Consider the following 25303-nt stretch of genomic DNA (forward strand, 5'->3'; position numbering starts at 1 on the left):
ACTAATAACGAGATAACGATGATAATTGAGCTAATCATGACACCATGATGATGATTGAGCTTAACATGACGCAATGCAAAGATTAAGCTATACATGGTGCCATAACGATGATTGACGTAATAAGCTAAACACAGCACTAAACACAGGGCCATGACAAAGATTAAGCTAGCACGACACCTTGACAATGACTGAACTTAACATGATGCAATGACAATGATTGAATGTAACATGGCGCAATTATGATGATCAAGCTAAACACGGCACAAGACAAAGATTAAGCTAAACATGACACAATGTCGATGATCGAGCTTAACATGGCACCATGCCGATGATTGAGCTCAATATAATGCATTGACGAAGATTGAGCTAAACATGGCCACATGACAATGATTAAGCTTAACACAACACCATGACAATGACTGAGCTTAACATTGCTAAGTGACGATTATTGAGCTTAACATAGCACCATGGCGATAATTGAGCTTAACATTGCGAAGTGAAGATTATTGAGCTTAATATAGCACCATGGCAATAATTGAGCTTAACATTGCGAAGTGACGATTATTGAGCTTAACATAGCACCATGGCAATAATTGAGCTTAACATTGCGAAGTGACGATTATTGAGCTTAACATAGCACCATGGCAATAAATGAGCTTAACATTGCGAAGTGACGATTATTGAGCTTAACATAGCACCATGGCAATAATTGAGCTTAACATGGCAGTCACAATGATTAAGCTGATAATCTCATATTTCCAAATGTTTCATTTAAGTCAGAAGTTAAAATATGTTAAGATTGACAAGACAGAGCGATGGTCATAGAATGCAGCCCCAACAAGTTACATGTCAGGTTATATTTTTTCTGCAACGAAAATAATAACATTTAGACTAAGCTAGTGAAAAAAAACACTTTCAAGTGAACAAATTATTTTAATATTTTTGTATTTAACATAATCACAGTCAACTTACACTGAGACACCAATGTCCAACTTTTGAAAACTAAATAAACATGCATACAAACATCACAGTATTATTTAGGACTGCAAAACTTTTTATAGAAAATCGCAAACAATAGTTTAACAGGTATGTTCTGTCAAACATAGATAATATGTCATAATGTTCCTGCCTCAGTCCCTAAAATTTTATATTTCTTTTGAGTGAGAATCAATCGCACTACATGTGCCTCATATAGAACAAATATTTTTTAAGAAAACAACAGCCACAACAAAGTGTAACTAGGAATATTTTGAAAGGTATATATAACACAAAATTATAAATAAATAAAGACTTTGGAAGTTAAATAAAGTTCAAACAAAGCATTATTTCACACTGATTGCTACAACTATAAACAAGAAAACAAACATGATTTTTTGTCCATGCATCTGATGGAAATCATAAATGCAAAAGCAACGGTAAGCTTAAACAAACAAGTCTATCTATCTATATATTAACTTAATTTTAAAATTAATCACTTCATTTTCTTATGCTCTGTATGTATGCATTGCTGGATTTCTTTTTTTCTTTTTATCTTTCTTTACATCATCGTATCACCACTTGTCTGTCAACATCAACTATTCTTTATCTGTCATCTCATTTCCTGAATTTTTTTTTAATATTGAATATCCCAACGATTTTCATTATTTCACAAAAAACGCTGAATCGTGCACCATACACAAAGCATTTCATTTAACTGAAAAGAGTACTGCTGTACCAAAGTTTCATTACAATTAGTATGTTGCTTTTATATCAATAACTTCTGGAGTGACCTTATATTCCAAGAGATGTTGGTAAATTCTTCCGAAGTTTTGTTTTTGGAATATGTATAGCAAAAATCGTTCATGATCATGAGTATATCTGCACAACTGAAATGATTTTACTACTTCACCTAAAACTTAAGATACTTGTTTTGAGGTCAACTGTCAAAGCTTCACTGAAAATAAACAAACAAAAAAACAACTGTATAAAAACTTTGGAATTTATAAAACCACTATAAATCATATATTCTATATATAATTAAACATTAAGAGCTCCTATGATTTAAGGTGACAACGGAGTCAATTATCACTGAAAATACCTAAAATGAGATTTTTTGCTAAGTAGATTTATCAACCTTTTCTGAACACATTCGTGATTTAATTTTGGAAGCAGTTAGTCCAAAAAATGTGTTTTTAAACGTTTTAAAACGGTACCTATACTATTTGTAACTGCTACTCGCGTAACCTGTCGATTATCGATAACGCTCCGCCCCCTGTTGAGGCATCAATGAGGGAAATCGGTAGTTCCATATATCCGTGAATTACAGGTCCATACTTCTCGTAATACATGTATCGTACAACTACCGTACATCTTTTATGAATATCTCAACATTTAGCTTTTTTTATAAATTAAGAAATTGTCGGCCAATGTACGTAACATAAATAATTAAGCATAGCGGCAAATCGCACAACCACGGGGTTGAATAAAAATGTAGTTGCTAAAATATCCATAATGTGTGAAAATAATTTGTCTGTCCCGTTAATCTGATAGATATTACATTGAGTTGATAGACTTTTGTACGGATTCAAGGGCTTACTTTACATTCAACCTCGTTTTCTATCAATGTCGAGTAAAACAACAACAAAAACAGACAACATTTTTATGTGAACGCCTATATGACTATAGGATAAGGTGTACCTGACAAATTTCTAAACCATTTTAGATTGTCTAAGGATGATTATTTCCCTATGAATAAAAAAAAGATATTAAAATATATTTTCAGTGAAAATAAATTGTTCGCCAGTAAATCGGACACAGTACTACAAAGTATGAAATTTATTGTCTATCCCGGTAGAAACTGGATCTCTATGCCGTGCATAGATGATATTCATAATAGAAGTCAAGAAGGCCATATCATAATGATCGAGTAATACCTTTTATTTCTATTAAAATATGTGAAGCATTATCAATTGGTGGAAAAAATATATAATATCCTGTTCTTATTTGTACATCTACCATGGACTTTAAAAGACTGTCAGAAGCTCAGTTTTTTGTTATTTTATTTTATATTTTAAACGGAATTTCATACACGAATACACAGGCAGAGTGACACTGGTATAATACAATAATAATGCTGATGATAATAATAATAAACTTCAAAAAGGAAACAATTAAATACCCCGCTAGCGGTGCGCAAATGCGTTCCATTTCCCCCCACTGAGTGCCTCAAATTTTACCGATAGTCACGTGACATGTGCGAAAGATACCAGACGAACAGTAAATCACGTTAAGAATTGAAGAAATTTCGGCTATAAACTGATATTAATCAGCAGCTTTTTAATTGGTCAGATGTCACTTGGTCATAAAATGTTGTTAGAGTATGTTACCGCAACTTGTGACCCTCTCTGGTGCGATATTTGTGTATTATGCAATTATTTAGCGTGAAACGTAGGGGTCCGAGAGAGAACAGCCGATTTATGACACTTCGTTTGATGCGGGTCGGACTAACTTTGAATCGGCATAACTTTTTTAATAATCAAGCAATTAACATGCGGTTTAAAGCACATGAAAGGAAATTCATTTACGGAGGGAACCGTGTCAGGGATTTTTGTTTGCTCAATCAGCGACTTAATTATCTTGAATTACGTAATATGTATGGTGAAAAAAGTCGCATAAAATGTTTGACGTTACGTAATATTTTTTTGAGAAAAGATAGAAAAAATTTGAGACACGGTTCCCCAGATAATATAAGTAAGGTTATTTTCCAAAAGTTTGATGACAAAAAAATAAAAAATGACTTTGATATGACGATTTAAAATTTTAGGATTTTTATTCAAAATCAATCATTTACAAAAGCATTTTTTTCAAATATGTTATTTTTTATGCTGATCAGCGACATTTAATGCATAAATATTAAATAAATAACAATTATTACTAAAATAACTTGGTTTAAATTACATTTATGTGAGTACCACGGAAAGTGTCTGTTGTCACCTTAAGACTACCTTCTTTTTAAATGGTCCCAACTGAGATGGGATTTTTTAATATTTTATCTATTTTTATGTACCATTGTTGTATGCAAAATTTAAGATCATTCTGTATGCTTCCTTATATCAGAATGTAGCAATTTTGTGAAACAAATGACCAAAACAGGAGAAAAAACTTTTTACTAAGAATAGCACAAAATTACATTTTGCGCTTTCATTCAGTGTATTATATTCCTGTGTTACCTTTTGCATGTCCTATTCACCTATGAAAGAAGTTAACAAATTATATGTTTTTCTTTTAGCATTTTGACCTCAATGAAACACATTTTAGCACTGTTGCTATGGAAATAATTAGAGCCATGTTATAGCAAAGGCATAAAGTTAAGTTTCAATTACTTCTCAACCAACATATATAGCCTTTGCCTATAGAATTATGGCCATAAACATTTTCTTACCACAAGTTCTGTTGTCAAAATATTTACAATGCATCAAATCCAGGTTCAGACATCATTCTTGTAATGTTGATTCTGTAATTATTCAATATTTACTTCAATAACATGACTGCAACAATAAAATTTGTAATGGCTGCAACAGTTACAATAACACTTGATATGGATGAAACACAAACATTTGCTATGAATACAACAATATTTGCTATGACTGCAACTTTATGTGCTGTGGCTGCTAAAATATTTTTTTCAATTAATTTGCCATGGCACCAACATTTGCTATGGCTGCTATAATACCATTTGCAATGACTGCTACAAAACCATCTGCTATGGCTGCAACAATTATATTTAGTGCCATAGCTACAACAATAACATTTGCTATGACTGCAACAAAATCTGTTATGTATGCAACAAAATCTGCAATGTCTGATTCAATAATATTTTAGTGACTGCTATAATATCTGTTATGGATACAACATTAAATTAATTAGATTTCATGTGCAATAGTTTTTGCAAATTTTCATTTAAAATTAATCCTAAAAGAATTATAAATGTTTAAATTAAGGCACATTATGCCTCCGAAATGCTTTTATTTTAATTTCTAAAAAAGCTTTTTTTTATTTTGAACTCCACAATGGCAAAAAACACACAACATAAAACTTGAAAATCCAAGAAATATCAAGTCCCGTCCAGTTTAAAAATCTCTGTAGAGTCCCTTTACAAGAAAGGATTACAATGATAACCATAGCTAATTTATTAACTCTACTATTCTACCAAAGCTAAAAACTCCAAATTTTAACATTTCTATTAAAAATATTAGATATAGTAGATATTAGTAGATATGCATAGCCAATATATCTTGACAAGTTATTCAAGAGCACAAAATTAAGACTACAAAGAAATGTCACTCTCTGAGTAAAGTCAGTATTATTATAAGTGACCATGCTCTGAGCCTAATTCAATATCTTACATTTTGTCACAGGTAAAGTACATTTTTCTTCCCTGATAAAATTTATCTTTTTGGAAACAGTAATTGGCCAGTGTTACAGCTCCTAAATGCACTGGCTCCTACAAGCGCTAGCCCCTAAAAGCACTGGCCCCTAAAAGCACTGGCTCCTAAAGGCACTGGTTCCTAAAAGCACTGGCTTCAAAAGCACTGAATACATACCATTTTTTACAGCCAGTCCTTTCAGTTCGAGAAACAATGATAGAGACATGTATTTCTTATCTTGAGTATGTTTATCTTCATTCTCAATCAGTAGATCAACAGGAACCTTGCCATCTTGAACTTTTCCCTACAAAGAGAAAACTGACCAATCAATTACATTGTATAACTGATTTAAAATAACACTATTTTTTGGTTGGGTTAACACTGTTAAGGTAATAAGGCATTTTTCCAGCTTTAATAGTCACACCGTATTACCGGCGGCAGTGATGGCAGATCACTGCAGTGATGGCAGATATCTGAAAATTACCGATCGATACAGGTAGGTTATTAATTTGGTTGGTTTAATTATATTACACAAATACGGCCCATTTCATTGCTATAAAACTATTGTCCATTGAATGGAGATACTGTAAGGTAATTTTGGACTCGTTTTTTCCTGTTTTAAGACTATTTTGAGCAGATTAAAAGTGACAGCCTCGGAAAAATCAGTGAAAATGTCTGTTTTCTGTTCAAAATATCTCAAGTTTTAAGTAAATGGCAGGATTTCCTGTTATCAATATAGACGTTCATCCATTGGGGTCACGCAAGCCAAATATCTACCCCGTGAGTCTTTTCTTGAAAGTTTTACAGACGCTCAATCTTGTCCGGTCATCAGCATTATTATTGTATTATACCAGTGTCACTCTGCCTGTGTATTCGTGTATGAAATTCCGTTAAAATATAAAATAAAATAACAAAAAACTGAGCTTCTGACAGTCTTTTAAAGTCCATGGTAGATGTACAAATAAGAACAGGATATTATATATTTTTTCCACCAAATTGATAATGCTTCACATATTTTAATAGAAATAAAAGGTATTACTCGATCATTATGATATGGCCTTCTTGACTTCTATTATGAATATCATCTATGCACGGCATAGAGATTCAGTTTCTACCGGGATAGACAATAAATTTCATACTTTGTCCCAGATTTATTAGTACTGTGTCCGATTTACTGGCGAGCAATTTATTTTCACTGAAAATATATTTTAATATCTTTTTTTTATTCATAGAAAAATAATCATCCTTAGACAATCTAAAATGGTTTAGAAATTTGTCAGGGACACCTTACCACAAGTCATATAGGCGTTCACATAAAAAATGTTGTCTGTTTTTGTTGTTGTTTTACTCGACATTGTTAGAAAACGAGGTTGAATGTAAAGTTAGCCCTTGAATCCGTACAAAAGTCTATCAACTCAATGTAATATCTATCAGATTAACGGGACAGACAAATTATTTTCACACATTATGGATATTTTAGCAATTTTAATCAACCCCGTGGTTGTGCGATTTGCCGCTATGCTTAATTATTTATGTTACGTACATTGGCCGACAATTTCTTAATTTATAAAAAAGGCTAAATGTTGAGATATTCATAAAAGATGTACGGTAGTTGTACGATACATGTATTACGAGAAGTATGGACCTGTAATTCACGGATATATGGAACTACCGATTTCCCTCATTGATGCCTCAACAGGGGGCGGAGCGTTATCGATAATCGACAGGTTACGCGAGTAGCAGTTACAAATAGTATAGGTACCGTTTTAAAACGTTTAAAAACACATTTTTTGGACTAACTGCTTCCAAAATTAAATCACGAATGTGTTCAGAAAAGGTTGATAAATCTACTTAGCAAAAAATCTCATTTTAGGTATTTTCAGTGATAATTGACTCCGTTGTCACCTTAACAATCAATTCTGATTATGACTAGCAGGCGTGTGAAGGGGTGTAATGCAGTACTTTTGGATGTTGAAGACGGACGCTTTAAATTTTATATTTACATTATTTGAATAAATGAATGTGAGTAGATTATTATTAAATACATATCGTTATCTTGCATACATCAGTCCATCTGTTTATTCTTGAAAATGCGAATTGTTGTGTGCCCAATATTATGTCCTTTTATGATAAGCACAGCATCCTTAGCCCCTATCAACATGGCTTCATGTCTAAACGTAGTTGTGAGTCCCAGCTAGTAAGCTTCTCCCAGGAAATTCATGATAATCTTGAAAGTGGCCAACAAACTGATGTCATAGTCATGGATTGTAGTAAGGCATTTGATAAGGTGGACCATCACAAACTTGTGAGTAAATTGGAAAGATTGGGTATAAGTTATGATGTTACAAATTGGGTCCATTTCTTCCTTAAGTCAAGCTCCCAGCAAGTTGTAGTTGAAGGTAAAAAATCAGGAATTCTACCAGTTCTCTCAGGTGTCCCCCAAGGCTCGGTATTAGGTCTCTGCCTTTTGCTTTCTTACATAAACGACCTCCCGGATAGTGTCAAAGGTAAGGTTAGACTCTGTGCAGATGATACTGTTGTCTACCTAACCATCAGATCTAAACAAGATGCCCAAACCCTCCAAGATGACCTTCATGCTTTAGAAACATGGGTAAAAGACTGGTCCATGGAGTTCAACCCTGATAAATGTAAAGTTCTCAGGATAACAAGAAAAAGAAACCCTGTAATATTTCCTTATACCCCCATAACATCCAACTTAACTCAACCCAAGAAGCAAAATACTTAGGAATCACTATTAGTCAAGACCTTTCATGGACCAAATATATAAACAATATTACAACTAAAGCAAATAAATCCCTTAGATTCATTAGAAGAAATGTTAAAACCCCAAATAAAAAGATAAAGGAAACTGCATATAAGACCTATGTTAGACCTCAGGTTGAATATTGCTCCAAAGTTTGGCATCCTTGGCAGAAATACTTAATTTATAAGATAGAGCAATTCCAAAGATCAGCTGCTAGATATATATTTAATGACTATGACTATACAAGTAGTGTCTCTAAATGATAAATGGTCTTAATTGGCAAACCATTGAACAACGTCGAAACATCAGTGCTGTAACCTACTTGGATAAAATCCAAAACAACATTGTTTTTGTTGACCACCAACACCTTACTCAAACAAGAAATCTGAACTACCTGATACCCTACTAGAGAAAACAATATCATCAAAATTCTTTCTTTCCTAGGAGCATACGTCTTTGGAATAGCCTTCCTCTGTTCAGTCTAGCCCCAGTTTAAACATCTTTACTGAGAGGTTTGACCCATTCTATAAATTCTAAATCGCACACTAATAGTCTTGTAAAACTTTTATTCTTTTAACTTTTTTAATTTGCATATAGATAATTTCTTTTATTAACAGTTCCCTGACAACGCGCATGCTAGTCATATATCAGAATTGATTGTTAAGCAGTATTCAGTATAATGTAGATAGATTCCGGTTTACGTCTATAGGAATTTAGACAAAACGTCACGCGCGAAACAACAACAACAATCAAAATGCCCGTGAAAGTGCGCTTGCTAGCACGTGTAAATTGACAGGTAACTGCTGTAATTTAGTTATTTTAGTACATATTTTGATTGATGTTTAGACATATTTCTGGATGTGCTTTTTAGCTCGACTTTTCTATGAAAAGGGGAGCTATCCTACTCGCCCCGGCGTCGGCGTCGGCGTTGGCGTCACACCTTGGTTAAGTTTTTCGTACCACCCCACTTTATTTCAGAAGTATTACAAGTATGGCTTTGAAACTTACCATACTTGTTCACCATCATAACCTCCATCTACAGACAAGAGTACATAACTCTGTCAAGGTTTTTGACAGAATTATGGCCTTTTTTGACTTAGAAAGTGTATTGAGCTTGCGTTAAGTTTTTTGTACCACCTCACTTTATTTCAAAACCATTGGAGGTATTGCTTTGAAACTGACCATACTTGTTTACCATCACGACCTTCATCAACAGACAAGAGGACATAACTCTGTCAAGGTTTTTGACAGAATTATGCCCCTTTTTTTGACTTAGAAAATACATTGAATATGGGTAAAATCCACTTATTGCCTTAACCCTTTGAGATATTGCTTTGAAACTTTTAATGCTATTTCACATCATTACCCCCATCTGTACGCAAGAGAAGGTAACTCTGTCAAGGATTTGTTTTAAAAAAAATTAAGGCCTTTTATCGACTTAGAATCTTGGTTAAGTTTTTAGTACCAGTCCACTTTTTTGACTGAACTGTTTGAGATATTAATTTGAAAGTTGGAATACTTGTTTACAATCATGATTCCCAAACATGCCAGGAGAAGGTAATTCTGTCAAAGATTTTATTTGAATTATGGCCCTTAACTGTCAATGTTTTGTATTATAGGCAAGCACTAAAAAACTTAAAAAATCTAAAAAAATTCATTCCTATCCACTTGTTCACTTTACCATAAATTATGTCATATAAACATTGCTGTAATATTCAAGGGTATCAAACAACTAGTTCACTTTAAAAATACAGAGATTCTTGTATTGCCTTTTACTGCAAAAACTTTTTTTATTGGCAAGCAATAAAAAAGTCGAGCGCGCTGTCTTACGGACAGCTCTTGTTAATAATAGGGATTTCAATGGGTTCATAATAATTACGTCAACATCTATGAGCTAACTAACATCTATGGGCTAACTCTATACTGATATTATTCTGGATATTTATTGTACTGTAGTTGAGAAAATAATTGATATGCTGTTATAAAACAGTTAATTTTAAAAATTCTTGTCAGTATCTATATAAAAACGTAAATCCCCATTGATGTAAAGGGGCATTTTCTTTGTCTTGTGCCTTTTTTATCAAAAACAAAATGTTCCATCAATGACAGTTTTTAATTATAAAGATTACATTTCAAACTCATTTAACTACCATGTTGATTTTCTCTACAGGAAATTAAGGTTTGTACACAGAAAGCAATAACCTTAATGTGATGTTCATCTCTTTTTTCTTTTTTTTTTTTTTTTTTTTGTAGGGGGGAATGAGAGTGGGGGGGAATAATATGCCATTTTTTAATGTTTGTGGTTTCATATCAAATTATATACATTGTGTATCATTTCTCACAACTCAAAGTAAAAGAATAAACTAGAAAATCCAATCAACAAGAAATTATTTTAGTGTGGCCTGTTAGTTTCACAGTCTTACCATTAAGTGGGATGCTCAGTTAGTTAAACAATAAGTACATGTACTACTGAAGTAATACACTGACAATACTGTGTGAAGTGTTCTGAAATTCACTTAACCAGTGACACAAGTTTTTCACTATAACTAGGATGTAAAAGATACAGATGTGTTAAAAATGTTTTTCATAACATCAACACAATTGTTTTAACCGGTTTCAATTATAATTGGGAAAATATTTATTATCAAAGGTTTGAAAATATATTTAGTAAATTTAAAATTGTAATTTAGCTATATCTTAAAAAGTATTTTTCATGAAATTTAAAACCTTGTAATATTTGATGTTGTTTCATAATCTTTATATTTGATTTTCAAAAGAGTTATTTAATGAAGGTAAATTTCAAATACTATGTTTAAAGGTACATTAATCCAGACAACGTGAATTTTTATTCCCTTCTCTATAAAAGGGCAATCATGAGTTTAATATATTGTTAAAATAATGGTTTAAGAGCATGTTAGAATACTCTCTCAACCTCCATGAAGAAAGTCAGCCCTGAATAAGAGGTTTTTTTGTCATAAAATAGCAAAATGTAAAAACAAAGTTTTCAAAATTTGGATGTCCATTACAAAAATACTTAAAGATTCTGTATGTTGTAATTAAAGGTTGTTACACACACAAGTATTTTTTTATATTAATGTATTTAATTATGCTTCTAAAATAATTTTCAACATCGAAGAATACGTAAAAATATTTACCGAAACTATTTGACCACATTATATGTCATGATCATTAAAAAGCAAAAGAGACAAACGATATTTCAGAAAAATTTGCCATCTCAGTGGAGTTCCTTTAAGTTTTGAATTTTATCAATACCTGTATCTGTCTAAAATATGATGGTTTTCTAGCAGTATCCAGTCCCAAATCGCACTTTTTCACAAACAAAAAATAAAAATATGTCTACAGAAAGGTACAAAACTTTGACAGAACAAAGATAGATACCTGTCAAGTATTAGCATGTTTTTAATGTTGCTCTTTCATATTTTTTATTGGAATAAAAGCCTAAAGTGTTATACCTTTTCTCACCTTTAATTCAAAATTTTATAGCAGTTTCTTTAAACTATTTTTATTTTGAATATAATTCAGTACCAGTAAGCAATGTTAAGATGTTTTTTGTTGTTGTTTTTTTTTAAAATAAATATAATTTCCCAACCTTTTTCATCTGATTTACTAGAACTGTTTATTTTTAAATGTTGCAAGTTCTCTTAAGTAACTTTAAACAACAGGCAAAACTTAAAAACTAATCAATCACTGTAAAATTTTAACTGCTGTGTTTCATGAAAATGTTTCTCTGTTTGATAAAGTAACAGAGATGCTTAACTGATAAGAAATAGACAATTTACTGGATAAAAATGATAAAGGGCCGGAAACTGCTAGGAAACCAGTACTGTAATGATTATTCAAAGAATCTTGGACAAGAATAATGAGGTCATCCTCATAAAACATATCTTCATTGCAAGATGTGTCAAAATGACTTCATTTTAAACTTACATAATGAGTTCATCTGTTAACAGTAAGTAAAACATACAATAAAATGAGATAAATTAGATTAACAAATGTAATATGGTGTGCCTTAACTTAAGTGCAAATGACAGACTATTAGAGATGTAGATAACAGAGATAAGCAGCTCCTATATACTCCATTGAAAAATCACTCATGCCTATCAAAAAGTGAAAAAAAAGTTATCTATGTCTCTGAGTTTATATAATAGTTATTTTCAATTTTTGATTGGCCTATGTGAATGTGACAAACCTTTATTTCTAACAATCAAATTAATAGAATTGTTATCTGCAAATGAATTTATTACCAAGAAGAAACTATACCACTTATATAAGGAAGAAATAACGCTAAATGCTCTGGCTGTTAAAAATGTAACATTAGTGCAAAGAGGGAAAGAAAATATTGTAAAGCATGCATCTCAATGTAACAAGTGCAAAGCGGAAAAAAAAATATCACTCTCCATCCAACTCAAGATAAGGATCTCGAATATATTGTATTCCTAGAAACATTTGCATAAACAATATTTCGTGTTTTTCATAAGGATGTTATTGCGTAGACAAACTATTACCACACTAAATACGTTCTCTCTATACCCACAAGACAAAAAACAAAACTAAGGCATATGATATTGATAAAAAAAAATCTTTAAATTTTACAGATGAAAAACTTATACGTAAGATATAAGATACCATTCTGACCTTATTTTCTGATACCAGAAAAGTGAAAATGCCTTCAGATATGAAAATATTTTAATTTGCATTTAAATCAAATAATCATGTGATTTATGATTGACCTTCCTATCTTTTGATTTAAATAAAGTTTGATCCTTAAAAATAAACAGTAATCCAAATAGGCTATCCATATACATGTAGTTATTATTTCCTAATTTGTACTTGTTAAAAAATTTAAAAACACCTTCCTTTTTAGCAAGTGAAATTACCTTCATTCAAAGTATACAAGCTGTAAATAACACATATTTTATTATTTTATTTAATCTGTAAATAGTGGATATTTTTAAACAGTACCACCGTTTTGCAAATGGATATTTTACCTTGAAATGTTTATCAGTTTGTTTGTTTGTTTTGGGTTTTACGTCACATCGACACAGTATAGGTCATATCGCGACGTTCCAGCTTTACGGGTGGAGGAAGACCTCAGGTGCCCTTCCGTGCATTATTTCAGGCACGAACAGGCACCTGAGTAGAACCTCCGACGTTCCGTAAGCTAGCTGGATAGCTTCCTCACATGAAATAATCCAAAGTCCCTGTCGGGATTCGAACCCACAGCGATGAGGGGTATATCAGTTAGGCATAGGTAAAAGTTAGGCATATTACATCATAGAACTTCATAATGACATAATGATGGTATTTGTGGCTGAAGCTACAAATGTTTGTACATGGAAACAAACATTCATGGACATGAATCAACACAAAAAGCTCTAACTTAACAAGAGCTGTCAGAAGGACAGCGCGCTCGACTTTTTTAGTGCTTGCCTATAAAACAAAACTTTGACAGTTAAGGGCACACAAGACTTTAACTAGGAATTTCTAAGTACAAATCAAGAAACATTTTCACAGAGTTATCTTCTCTTGCTTACAGATAGGTCTCATGATGGCACATAAGAACTCCAACTTCCAAAGTAATATCTCAAATGGTTAGGTCAACAAGTGGACAAGAATGAAAATTTAACTGAGTTTCCAAGTCAAAAAGGGCCATAAATTCAAATAAAATCCTTAACAGAAATTACCTTCTCCTGCCCATAGTTTGGGACCATGATGGTAAACAAGTATTCCAACTTTCAATTTAATATCTCAACCAGTTCAGTCAAAAAGTTGACTGGTACAAAAAACTTAACCAAGATTCTAAGTCGATAAAAGGCCTTAATTTTTAAAACAAATCCCTGACAGAGTTACCTTCTCTTGCGTACAGATGGGGGTAATGATGTGAAATAGCATTAAAAGTTTCAAAGCAATATCTCAAAGGGTTAAGGCAATAAGTGGATTTTACCCATATTCAATGTATTTTCTAAGTCAAAAGGGGCATAATTCTGTCAAAAACCTTGACAGAGTTATGTCCTCTTGTCTGTTGATGAAGGTCGTGATGGTAAACAAGTATGGTCAGTTTTCAAAGCAATACCTCCAATGGTTTTGAAAATAAAGTGAGGTGGTACAAAAAAACTTAACCAAGCTCAATACACTTTCTAAGTCAAAAAAGGGCCATAATTCTGTCAAAAACCTTGACAGAGTTATGTACTCTTGTCTGTAGATGGAGGTTATGATGGTGAACAAGTATGGTAAGTTTCAAAGCCATACTTGTAATACTTCTGAAATAAAGTGGGGTGGTACGAAAAACTTAACCAAGGTGTGACGCCAACGCTAACGCCGACGCCGGGGCGAGTAGGATAGCTCCCCTTTTCATAGAAAAGTCGAGCTAAAAAGCGCAAAGTAATTTCTAGGAATACAGTGATAGTAAAATTACAAAAAACAGATATGGTATTTCAGTCTAGCCTATGCTTACATTTAAACAAATAGTACCTTAATGCAGGGAGTTGTTGACCAAGTTAATTCCAATATAAGTTGAAAATATTCTTAAAAAGCTCATTTATTGGCTCAGAAAAGCTTTTTATTTTTGCTGTCCTGATATAGACTCCAAAAAGTAACTTATTGGCCAATTACCTGCACCATCATTGTTTTTGCTGCTTTTTAGCAAAATTCATAGTTATATTGATTTTGAATTTATTATGGAAGTCAAAATACTACTTTGTTTACAATTTCTTAATTCTATGACAAATAATTTTATGTTCAGCACTTCTTTCTTCAGGAGATAAGCATGTAAAGCATGTAACATGCTCTAAAACCATTTAAATATTATAATATTCATGTCTGCATTTTCTAAAGAAAGAAAATCATATTTATATTCGAGACATAATGTGCCTTTAAGATTGAAAATTTAACACAAAAATTTAAAGCTTATGAAGGAAAACTTTCAATAAGGCACATTAAAAAAACACCCTGAAAACAAAGGGACATTACTCCTGACTTTCCTCCTAGAGTCCTGTAGACACGTGATGGAACTTAGAACAGACCAATGTTGATAATATCAATATAATTGTAGATATCTGGCCTTCAGATGAGATATGCTATTTCATTTGAAAGAAATTATTCAACTGGTTTTAAAATATATATTTCAGTAAAAAGAATGGCTGTTCAAGGAAAATGGGAAAACACAGAATTGCTGTCCAGCTCTGATGAAGATCTTAAAATATACTGCCAGCCATGTGACCATGATGGACCAAGAATGCCAGCTTTTGGCTTCTGTACAGACTGTAGAGAACATTTGTGCGAAACATGTTTCAATTTACACAAAAGACATACTCTGTCTAGAGACCACATCCTTCTTGAGAAAAGCAACATGCCCCAAACCTTTATCTCTGCAACTGGCAGCCAGGCCGAAACACTCACAACATCATGCTCACATCATCAGAAAGAAATGATAAAATTCTTCTGCCATGATCATAAAGCTTTACTGTGTCATGTATGTATTACCATGGACCACCCTAGGACTTCATGCAAAGTTAACTATATCCCTGAAATTTCTGCCAGCATTATTGATAGCAAAGAATATCAAGATATCTTGAAGGCAATTGAAGATGTGTCAAAAGACTTTGATAGTAAGTTTGAATATTTGAAGAAAATGATTGAAAAATCGGACAAATCTTTGACAGATGCAATGGCAGACTTAAGAAAGTTCCGGATAGAAATCAATGAGAGGCTAGACAAACTAGAAAGTGAAACTGAAACTATTGCTAAAGCAATCCAACAGGAGACCAGTTTGAATCTGGAAAAATTCAAAACAAAATGTGAAGAGGTGACTAAATCTCTTACACCATGGTTAGATACCATTCCACATCTCAACAAGCAAATGCAAGCAGACAGACTGTTCATGCAAATCAAATTGGCGGAACAAATGATCCAAGATTACAAGGAAACTATCTTACAGATAGCAGCAAATGATGTCAAGCAGTACAAATTTGAGCCAAACAAAGATCTTAAAAGCCTACTTCATGAAGAAAAGTTCCTTGGATCTTGGGAGACTAAACAAGTTAGACCACAACGTCCTTCGAAAGCCCCTTGTCGTGCCAATCCAGGAAGAGTGCAAATGTTGGTGAAATTTGCGTTAAAACATTCAAAGATCAATCAATTTGCTTTGTAACAGGAATGGCCCTCCTTACTCCTGATCTTCTTGTAATTGTGGACCAAGGTAACAATGCTATCAAAATGGTAGATATTACAAAGAAGTCTGTTATAGACGAGATTTACTTGGATGAAACACCCACTGATATAACATCTGTTTCTAAGCATGAACTTGTTGTTACTCTTTCATCTGCACTTCTGTTTTTATCAGCTTCTAGCAAGAAACTCAACAAGGGACACACTCTCAACCTTCATGGACACTGTACAGTGAGCGTTAGCTGTTACCAAGACAAAATGGTCGTGTCATTTTCCAGTCCTGCAAAAGTTCAGATACTTGATATGAGTGGCATTATCCTTGGGACAGTTCAAGATGAAACTATTTTTAAAGAATCGGGATATGTCACAACATGTGAAAGTTGCATCTATGTATCTGACATCAGTATCAACACTGTAACTAAGTTAGACTGGCAGGGTAACGTGATGTGTAAATATGTTAGTAAAGGTGAAGCAAGGGGTATTACAATGTCAAATGGTGAAAATTTCTTTGTCTGTGACTGGAGAAACAACATGATAAAGGAAGTATCAGGGGATTGCTCAGAAGAAAAAGTAGTAGTGAAGACCAACAGGGAACCATATGCTGTATGTTGGTGTAATGAAACAAGCATGATGTACATTAGCAGCTGTAGCCTCCCAAACAACAACAAAGACAATTTTCTTCAGGTCTTCAAGTTGTCCTAAGGTGTATCATTAACCAATTGATTTGTATATTAGCCACTCTCTGTGTCTTAAATAGACTAAGCAAGCATCCATATGTCCAGAAGTAATCTCAATGTGCTATTTAGGTGACAGAGTTGGCTGGCTAAATGAATCTCAACTGGAAGGAATAAATTAGGATACATCTACAAAAAGTATTGAAGGAATACATAAATAAACATTTACAAACTGTATGGAAGGAATACATTAACACACCTCTACAAACTTTATGGAAGGACTACATTAACACACCTCTACAAACTGTATGGAAGAAAAACATCAACACAGCTCCATAAACTGTATAGAAGGAATACATTTCAACACACTACAAAAGGTATGGAAGGAATACATTAGCACACCTCTACAAACTGTACGGAAGGAATACATTAGCACATCTCTACAAACTTTATGGAAGGAATTCATTAGCACACCTCAACAAATTGTATGGGAGGAATACATCAACACAACTCTGCAAACTGTATGGGAGGAATACATTAACACACCTCTACAAACTGTATGGAAGGAATACATTTAAACACATCTAATCTACAAACTGTACAAAAGGAATACATTAACACACCTCCTCAAACTGTATGGGAGGAATACATTAACACACCTTTACAAACTGTATGGAAGGAATATATTAACACACATCTACAAACTGTATGGAAGGAATGCATTTAAACACATCTACAAACTGTACGTAAGGAATACATTAACACACCTCTACAAACTGTATGGATAGGAATTCATTAACACACCTCTACAAACTGTATGGAAGGAATATATTAACACACATCTTCAAACGGTATGGAAGGAATACATTTAAACACATCTACAAACTGTACAAAAGGAATACATTAACACACCTCTACAAACTGTATGGGAGGAATACATTAACACACCTCTACAAACTGTACGGAAGGAATATATAACACTCATCTACAAACTGTATGGAAGGAATACATTCAAACACATCTACAAACTGTATGGAAAGAATAAATTATCACACATTTACAAACTGTACAGAAGGAACATATTATATATTTAATACACATTTACAAACGGTATGGAAGAAATGTTTTATATACATGTACAAACATTTTGCAAGGAATGCAATATACACATTGTTTAAGATGATATATTCTTAAGTACATGTATATCAAACAGCTTTTAATAAACTTGTTATATAGTTTGACTAATGCTTTTTGTCATACATCTTTTAAGTGCTTGCAATATTAGAAATGTATGTCACCAATATAGATGTGGTTCAGTAAACACCCACATTACACTCTAACCATCAGCTGTATTAAACAACATTATATTTGAATTTCATACAGATGATTTTCTTGTATACCTGGCATGAATGTGCTTATTGATAAAGCAGATTTTGTACCAACATGCACTCATTCAGTCCCTTTTAACCTATTTTTGCACATTTTACATATTGGATCTACTGACTCATATATGTAAAATTTCTAAAATACCTCTCTTTCTACAGCAAACATGACAAAACTTGGAAAAACTGTAGATAGAAAACTGGATGCATTATGAATATAGTTTACTAAACAAAACTGTTTATAGCTAACTTGGAAAACTGTATATCCCGGTAGCTTATACTAGAACAAACTGTTTATAGCTAACTACACAAACTGTATATAGTTTATACTAGAAAAAACTGTTTATAGCTAACTAGATAAACTGTATATAGCTTATACATGAACAAACTGTTTATAGCTAACTAGATAAAATGTATATAGCTTAAACTAGAATAAACTGTATATAGCTAACTAGAGACAAACTGTATATAGCTTATACTAGAACAAACTGTATATAGCTTAAACTAGAACAAACTGTATATAGCTTATACTAGAACAAACTGTATATAGCTTATACTAGAACAAACTGTATATAGCTTATACTAAAACAAACTGTATATAGCTTAAACTAGAACAAACTGTATATAGCTAACTACACAACTAACTAGACAAACTGTATACAGCTTAAACTGGAACAAACTGTTAACTACACAAACTGTATATAGCTTATACTAAAACAAACTGTTTATAGCTAACTAGTCATACAGTATATAGATTATACTAGAACAAACTGTATATAGCAAACGAGACAAACTTATATAGCTAACTTGGAAAAACCGCATATAGCTAACTAGACAAAACTGTATATAACTTATACTAGACAAAATTATTTAAAGCTGACAATACCTTCTTCTCTAGAAATATATTCCTCTTCTGTATAGTATTTCTAACTATCATGATAGTTGATGATGGCCACTCTGTGCGACTGTTTTGTGGCATCAGGTCAGAATTACTCTTTCTTGGCCTCGGGTCAGGATGACTGCTTTCTAGCCTCGGGTCAGAATTACTTATTCCTAGCCTCGGGTCAGAATTACTGTTTCCTAGCCTCCAGTCAAAATTCCTGTTTCCTAGTCTCGGGTCAGAACAACTGTTTCCTAACCTCGAGTCAGAACAACTGTTTCCTAGCCTCGGGTCAGAACAACTGTTTCCTAGCCTCGGGTCAGAATTACTGTTTCCTAGCCTCCAGTCAGAATTACTGTTTCCTAGCCTTGTGTCAGAATTACTGTTTCCTAGCCTTGGGTCAGAATTACTGTTTCTTAGCCTTGGGTCAGAATGACTGTTTCCTAGCCTCGGATCAGAATTACTGTTTCCTAGCCTTGGGTCAGAATTACTGTTTCCTAGCCTTGGGTCAGAATTACTGTTTCCTTGCCTTGGGTCAGAATTACTGTTTCCTAGCCTCGGGTCAGAATGACTGTTTCCTAGCCTCGGATCAGAATTACTGTTTCCTAGCCTTGGGTCAGAATTACTGTTTCCTAGCCTTGGGTCAGAATTACTGTTTCCTAGCCTCGGGTCAGAATAACTGTTTCCTAGCCTTGGGTCAGAATAACTGTTTCCTAGCCTTGGGTCAGAACTACTGTTTCCTTGCCTTGGGTCAGAATTACTGTTTCCTAGCCTCGGGTCAGAATGACTGTTTCCTGGCCTCAAGTCAGACAGTTTACAGCAGAAAGACAAGCAAGGAATGGTCTGAAACTGCTTGTAAACTCTCCGTAAATTATGCTCAGAAATCATGTGTGTACTTCCATAGTCTATCAGAAACACCTAGAGATGGATATCATACAATAACAGTATATCAACATAATTTTACATACTTTTCAGACACACTTGGATATTTGTCTTGAAACATATGAAAATAAATGCTTAGAGAGCCAAAAAATATTCCGTGTTTAAATTTGAGAATAGATTGAATAGTAATATATTTTACCTCAATTATTTATTCTACTGGTTTTCATTTAAACTTTTTTACAATCTAACAAATAAAAACAAGAAATGCAGCAATGCAACAAAACAGGATTTCTACAATCACTTGAGAATGTAGGAGTTGCGCAAAGAAGTGTATTTCTCTATTTCTTTTTTAAAGAAAAAACTTAAAAGAGCCATAACTCCGCCCAAAAATGTTTGAATCAAAAACACTGGCAATATGCTCTGCAGTTGTAAATGCCAGCTACAATCCATACTGCCTAGCTCAAGGTTAAAAGTGAATTAACAAAGTTAAAATATGACAATAAAGTCCAAATCACAAAATCATAATAATCATCTGAATGAAGTAGTTATCATTTCACCTATTATAATAATTCACTTACAATTTTTAAGGTTGCAACTATTTTTTTCAATTTGGTAATTTGTTAATTTTAAAACGATAAAATAATAAATATTTCAAAGCCTGAACATACCTGAAAGCTTTGTTTCTTTGGAGTTACATTTGTGATTTTACCACGGTACCAAATGTTTTTAGACATGAGAAAGGCAGCACAAAACCAACCCACTTCCCACTTGACCATATTATCAGGTTTAGTGTTCCGATAAGTCATCTGCATTTTCTTCATTAGCCTGTAAATAAACAAATTCCTTTACAGATGAACTTAATGTAAATACAAGCATAAACAGCTCAATGTAGGGTCTGTTTGGTTTACTGGTGCACCAACACAATTTATGTCATATGGTGCTGAAACAGGAAAGATGATTTTGGCAAACCTTGAGTGTTACAAAATTTATGCAACACCAGGGGACAAAACCACCTCACCTACTGGAGCTAAGACTCATGCATTGATTCTAGTTATTCAAACCCATTAAGTTACCTCTAATGATCATGCAGGGATAAAATGTGGCTACAATTCTGATGCCTCAACCGTTAAAGGCAACTCCTCAGCCATAAGGAGGTATCAAATCTAACAAGCAATTATCATAGTATTGCAAGCAATCCATAAGTCCCCTACCAGTTAGAACCCCAGCAACATTCTGAAGGGCCATTGGCCATTCACTTATGTTTCTATTTTAAGTAAATTTGTTGAAAAGTTCTTTTAAAGTGATCACAGGAAACAGTTTTTATGTACAGACAGACGGACTGAAGGGCACTCTACAGTTATTTTTTAAACATCCCTGTTATCAAAATATAACATTTTTAAAAGCAAAATTTTTAAAAAGGAGAGAACTCTTGAAATAAAGATGCAAGATGTCATACATGATGTGAGTGTAACAAAGAACAATTTGTAATGAAGGTATGAATAATGAATGTTTATTTTAAATTTGAAGTAAATGAAAGTTAAAAGAACGAATAAGAAAAATTAAAAGTTTAAGGAGGAGATAATTCTGGAAATATGGATGCTAGATTTATAAACCTTGTCATATTATTATGATGTGGGAGTTTGAAGAAAATCCTATCATGATTGAAGAAGTTGGAGTAAAAATTACCAATTTCTCGAAAAAAAGTCTAACTTCAAAAGGGGCATAATTCTGGAAATAGTCTTACTAGAGTATTGAACTTTCTCACAAATGTTGAGTGATAATAAGAAACATATTATATGAAGTTTGAAGTAGATACATTCAGAAAAAAAGAAGTTATTAAAAAAACAATATTTTTTTCATGAAAATTTTAAGTTCAAGGAAGGTAATTCTGATCAATTTTGTGCTAGAGTTGTAAACTTTGTCACATATGATGTGGTTGATGACTAGCAACTTATATTTAAAGTTTGAAGAAAATACCTTAAGAAATAAAGAACTTATAATGAAAAAACTTAAAAACTAGAATCAGAAATCTTGAAATTCAGTCTATTTGTTGCCATAGCAACGAGAATTTTCAACATAGGAAGATAAGAAAAGGATGTGCATAATTTCCAGACTGCCATCTACCCATATGTCAAGTTTCATAAAAATATTTTCAGTACTTTTTGCGTTATCGCGGGATCCAGTTTTGTGGACGGACAGACTGACGGACGGACAGACAGACAGACGGTAAACCTAAAGTCCACTCTGGTAAACCGGTAGGGGACTAATAAAAGATCTACTCTGTAGAAATTATATCAATAAGATTGAACATACTGGTTAGTGTATAGTAGCCAATATGAAACCAGGAAAGGAAACTAGTTAAGAATATTATTAATTTTATGTTCAGACCTGGCTTTTTAATGTTTAACCTTTTTATCAGCTAGAACACAAAGGTTTAGTCTTTATTCCACACTGCTATGATCTTGAATCTCAAGATGATGAATTCAAACAAGTTATCCATCAACCAAACTAAACATTGTTAGAGACCAGCTCAAGTGTCTTGTAACAATGTCAGATAGGGCAACTGACTGTATAGGAGGCCATTGAGAGTAGAACATAAGCTATAAATCTCCTTTTTGTGAATGAATCTAAAGTTATTGTCAGAAGCAGTCTCCCAATAATGATTGATCAGAAATCATTTTTACCTACAAGGTAAATGTGATTTTTGTTTGTTTAATAGGGTTTTATGTCACACCGACACAGTATAGGTCACATGGCAACATTCCAGCTTTTACTGTTGGAGGAAGCCCTCAGATGCCCTTCTGTGCATTATTTAAGCCATGAACGGGCACATGAGTAGAACCACCAACGTTCCTTAAGCTAGCCGGATAGCTTTCCTACATGAAAGAATCCAAAGTCCCTGTCGGAATTCAAACCCACAGCGGTCAGGGGCAAGTGGTTTAAAGTAAACGACCTTAACCACCCTGCAACAGACACCTTAAGGTCAATGTAACCTTGACCTTTGACCCCTTGACCCCAAAATCAATAGGGGTCATCTGCTGGTCATGACCAATGTACCTACAAAGTTTAAGGACAAAGGGTCTATGAGTTGCCAAGTTATTGATCCCTAAAGATCAATGTGACCTTGACCTTAGGGTCATCTACTGGCCAAGACCAATGCACCTACGAAGTTTGAGGGCCAAGGGTCTATGGATTGTCAAGTTATTGATTGGAAACCGTTTTTATCTACAAGGCCAATGTGACCCAGAGCTATGACCCCATAACCCAATAATCAATAGGGCTCATCTACTGGCCAAAACCAATGTACCTACAAAGATTGAGGGCCAAGGACCCAAAAGTTATTGATCCGATACAGTTTTTACCTACAAGGTCAATGTGACCTTGACATTTGACCCCAAAATGGGGGTCATCTACTGGTCATGAACAATCCCCATACCAAGTTTTAAGTGCTTATGCCTTGATTTGGCCTTGGTTCTTTAGTTTTTGGCCACCGACAGACAAATGCAAAGTCATATACCCACTTCTTTAAAGGGGGGCATAATAAGCATGAATCTGGAGACATCCTGCTATTAGGATTAAAACCCATCCTCTTGTTGAGACTTTAAGGTCTGTTTAGGTATGTGTCCTGAAGAAACTTACTCTTGACAAGCAGTCTTATCTGTCTGGACAAGTTGAAGATGTATTTCAGATGGCGACACATAGTTACATATTCTAACATGAAGACAGGCATCTTTCAGCTGTACTAATGCTCCAAAACTCTCTTTCTCTGCAATTGAAACAAGAACTGTTGATAGGACAGCAAACTCGACTATTCTCAGTGCTTAATAGTAAAATAAAAGCCTGGATAATGTAAGAATTAACAAAGATGAAGATTTCATTCAGAGTAAATACATATAATTTACATGAAATAGTTATGAGTCTTGGATCTCATTAAGTTCATAAAGGGCCTTATTTCATTTAAAATCAAAGACAGTTTTTGGTCTTACATGTCTTAGTGACAATTCAATTCAAAATTAATGAATCAAGTTCCATATGAATACAATCAGTAAGCTTGTGAACGATTAATGATGCAAGCAAGACTTAAACCAAAATTTTCTCAATTCATAAAGGGCCATTATTCATTTATAATAATTTAATGTCAGTATGATTGGATAGTGTTCTCCAAGTATGATCCCTAAGACATGTATTAAGTTTCATGTGAATACCTTCAATAGTTATGAAGATCGATAATGCACAAAAAACTTAAATATTTTCTTAGTTAAAAAGAGGTCATAATTCGGTCAAAATCGATGAAAGAGTTATTGGCCTTAGAAAGTTATCTTTAATTATGATCCCACAAACATGTATGAAGTGTTAGGCAAATACCTTAGTTGTTTTGAAGATTAACGTTACATGCAAACTTTTAATTTAAGAATTTTCAAAAGTTGCATTAATGTATAAACAAGAGCTGTCAGAAGGACAGCGCGCTCGACTTTTTTAGTGCTTGCCTATAAAACAAAACTTTGACAGTTAAGGGCACACAAGACTTTAACTAGGAATTTCTAAGTACAAATCAAGAAACATTTTCACAGAGTTATCTTCTCTTGCTTACAGATAGGTCTCATGATGGCACATAAGAACTCCAACTTCCAAAGTAATATCTCAAATGGTTAAGTCAACAAGTGGACAAGAATGAAAATCTTAACTGAGTTTCTAAGTCAAAAAGGGCCATAATTCAAATAAAATCCTTAACAGAATTACCTTCTCCTGCCCATGTTTTGGGACCATGATGGTAAACAAGTATTCCAACTTTCAAATTAATATCTCAAACAGTTCAGTCAAAAAGTGGACTGGTACTAAAAACTTAACCAAGATTCTAAGTCGATAAAAGGCCTTAATTTTTAAAACAAATCCTTGACAGAGTTACCTTCTCTTGCGTACAGATGGGGGTAATGATGTGAAATAGCATTAAAAGTTTCAAAGCAATATCTCAAAGGGTTAAGGCAATAAGTGGATTTTACCCATATTCAATGTATTTTCTAAGTCAAAAAAGGGGCATAATTCTGTCAAAAACCTTGACAGAGTTATGTCCTCTTGTCTGTTGATGAAGGTCGTGATGGTAAACAAGTATGGTCAGTTTCAAAGCAATA

The 25303-nt window shown here is 33.4% G+C and overlaps 2 protein-coding genes across 2 annotated transcripts; one reads left to right on the plus strand and one right to left on the minus strand.

The window, feature by feature from the left end:
* Window positions 1–913: 913 nt before the first annotated feature.
* On the minus strand, window positions 914–23940 carry LOC132718802 (putative uncharacterized protein DDB_G0286901; the record flags this gene model as incomplete). The annotated part of the gene is made up of 6 exons (XM_060702536.1): window positions 914–1933; window positions 4421–4492; window positions 5583–5709; window positions 19299–20210; window positions 20843–20999; window positions 23814–23940. Coding segments are annotated over 5 exons (1343 nt in total), but the record flags the coding sequence as incomplete, so codon positions are not given.
* Window positions 10588–18271, plus strand: LOC132718800 (E3 ubiquitin-protein ligase TRIM33-like). Its single transcript, XM_060702534.1, has 2 exons — window positions 10588–10819; window positions 15318–18271. Exon 2 carries the CDS (start codon window positions 15326–15328, stop codon window positions 16337–16339), a length of 1014 nt encoding a protein of 337 aa, XP_060558517.1. The 5' UTR covers window positions 10588–10819; window positions 15318–15325; the 3' UTR covers window positions 16340–18271.
* Window positions 23941–25303: the final 1363 nt, after the last annotated feature.

The sequence above is a fragment of the Ruditapes philippinarum genome, unplaced genomic scaffold (genome assembly GCF_026571515.1).
Source record: "Ruditapes philippinarum isolate M1 unplaced genomic scaffold, ASM2657151v2 ctg2917_1_1_1_1, whole genome shotgun sequence".
Taxonomy (NCBI): domain Eukaryota; kingdom Metazoa; phylum Mollusca; class Bivalvia; order Venerida; family Veneridae; genus Ruditapes; species Ruditapes philippinarum.

What these genes read in the sequence shown, in the direction of transcription:
- LOC132718800 (XM_060702534.1), top strand. Translation starts at nt 15,326, where the DNA reads ATGGCTGTTCAAGGAAAATGGGAAAACACAGAATTGCTGTCCAGCTCT.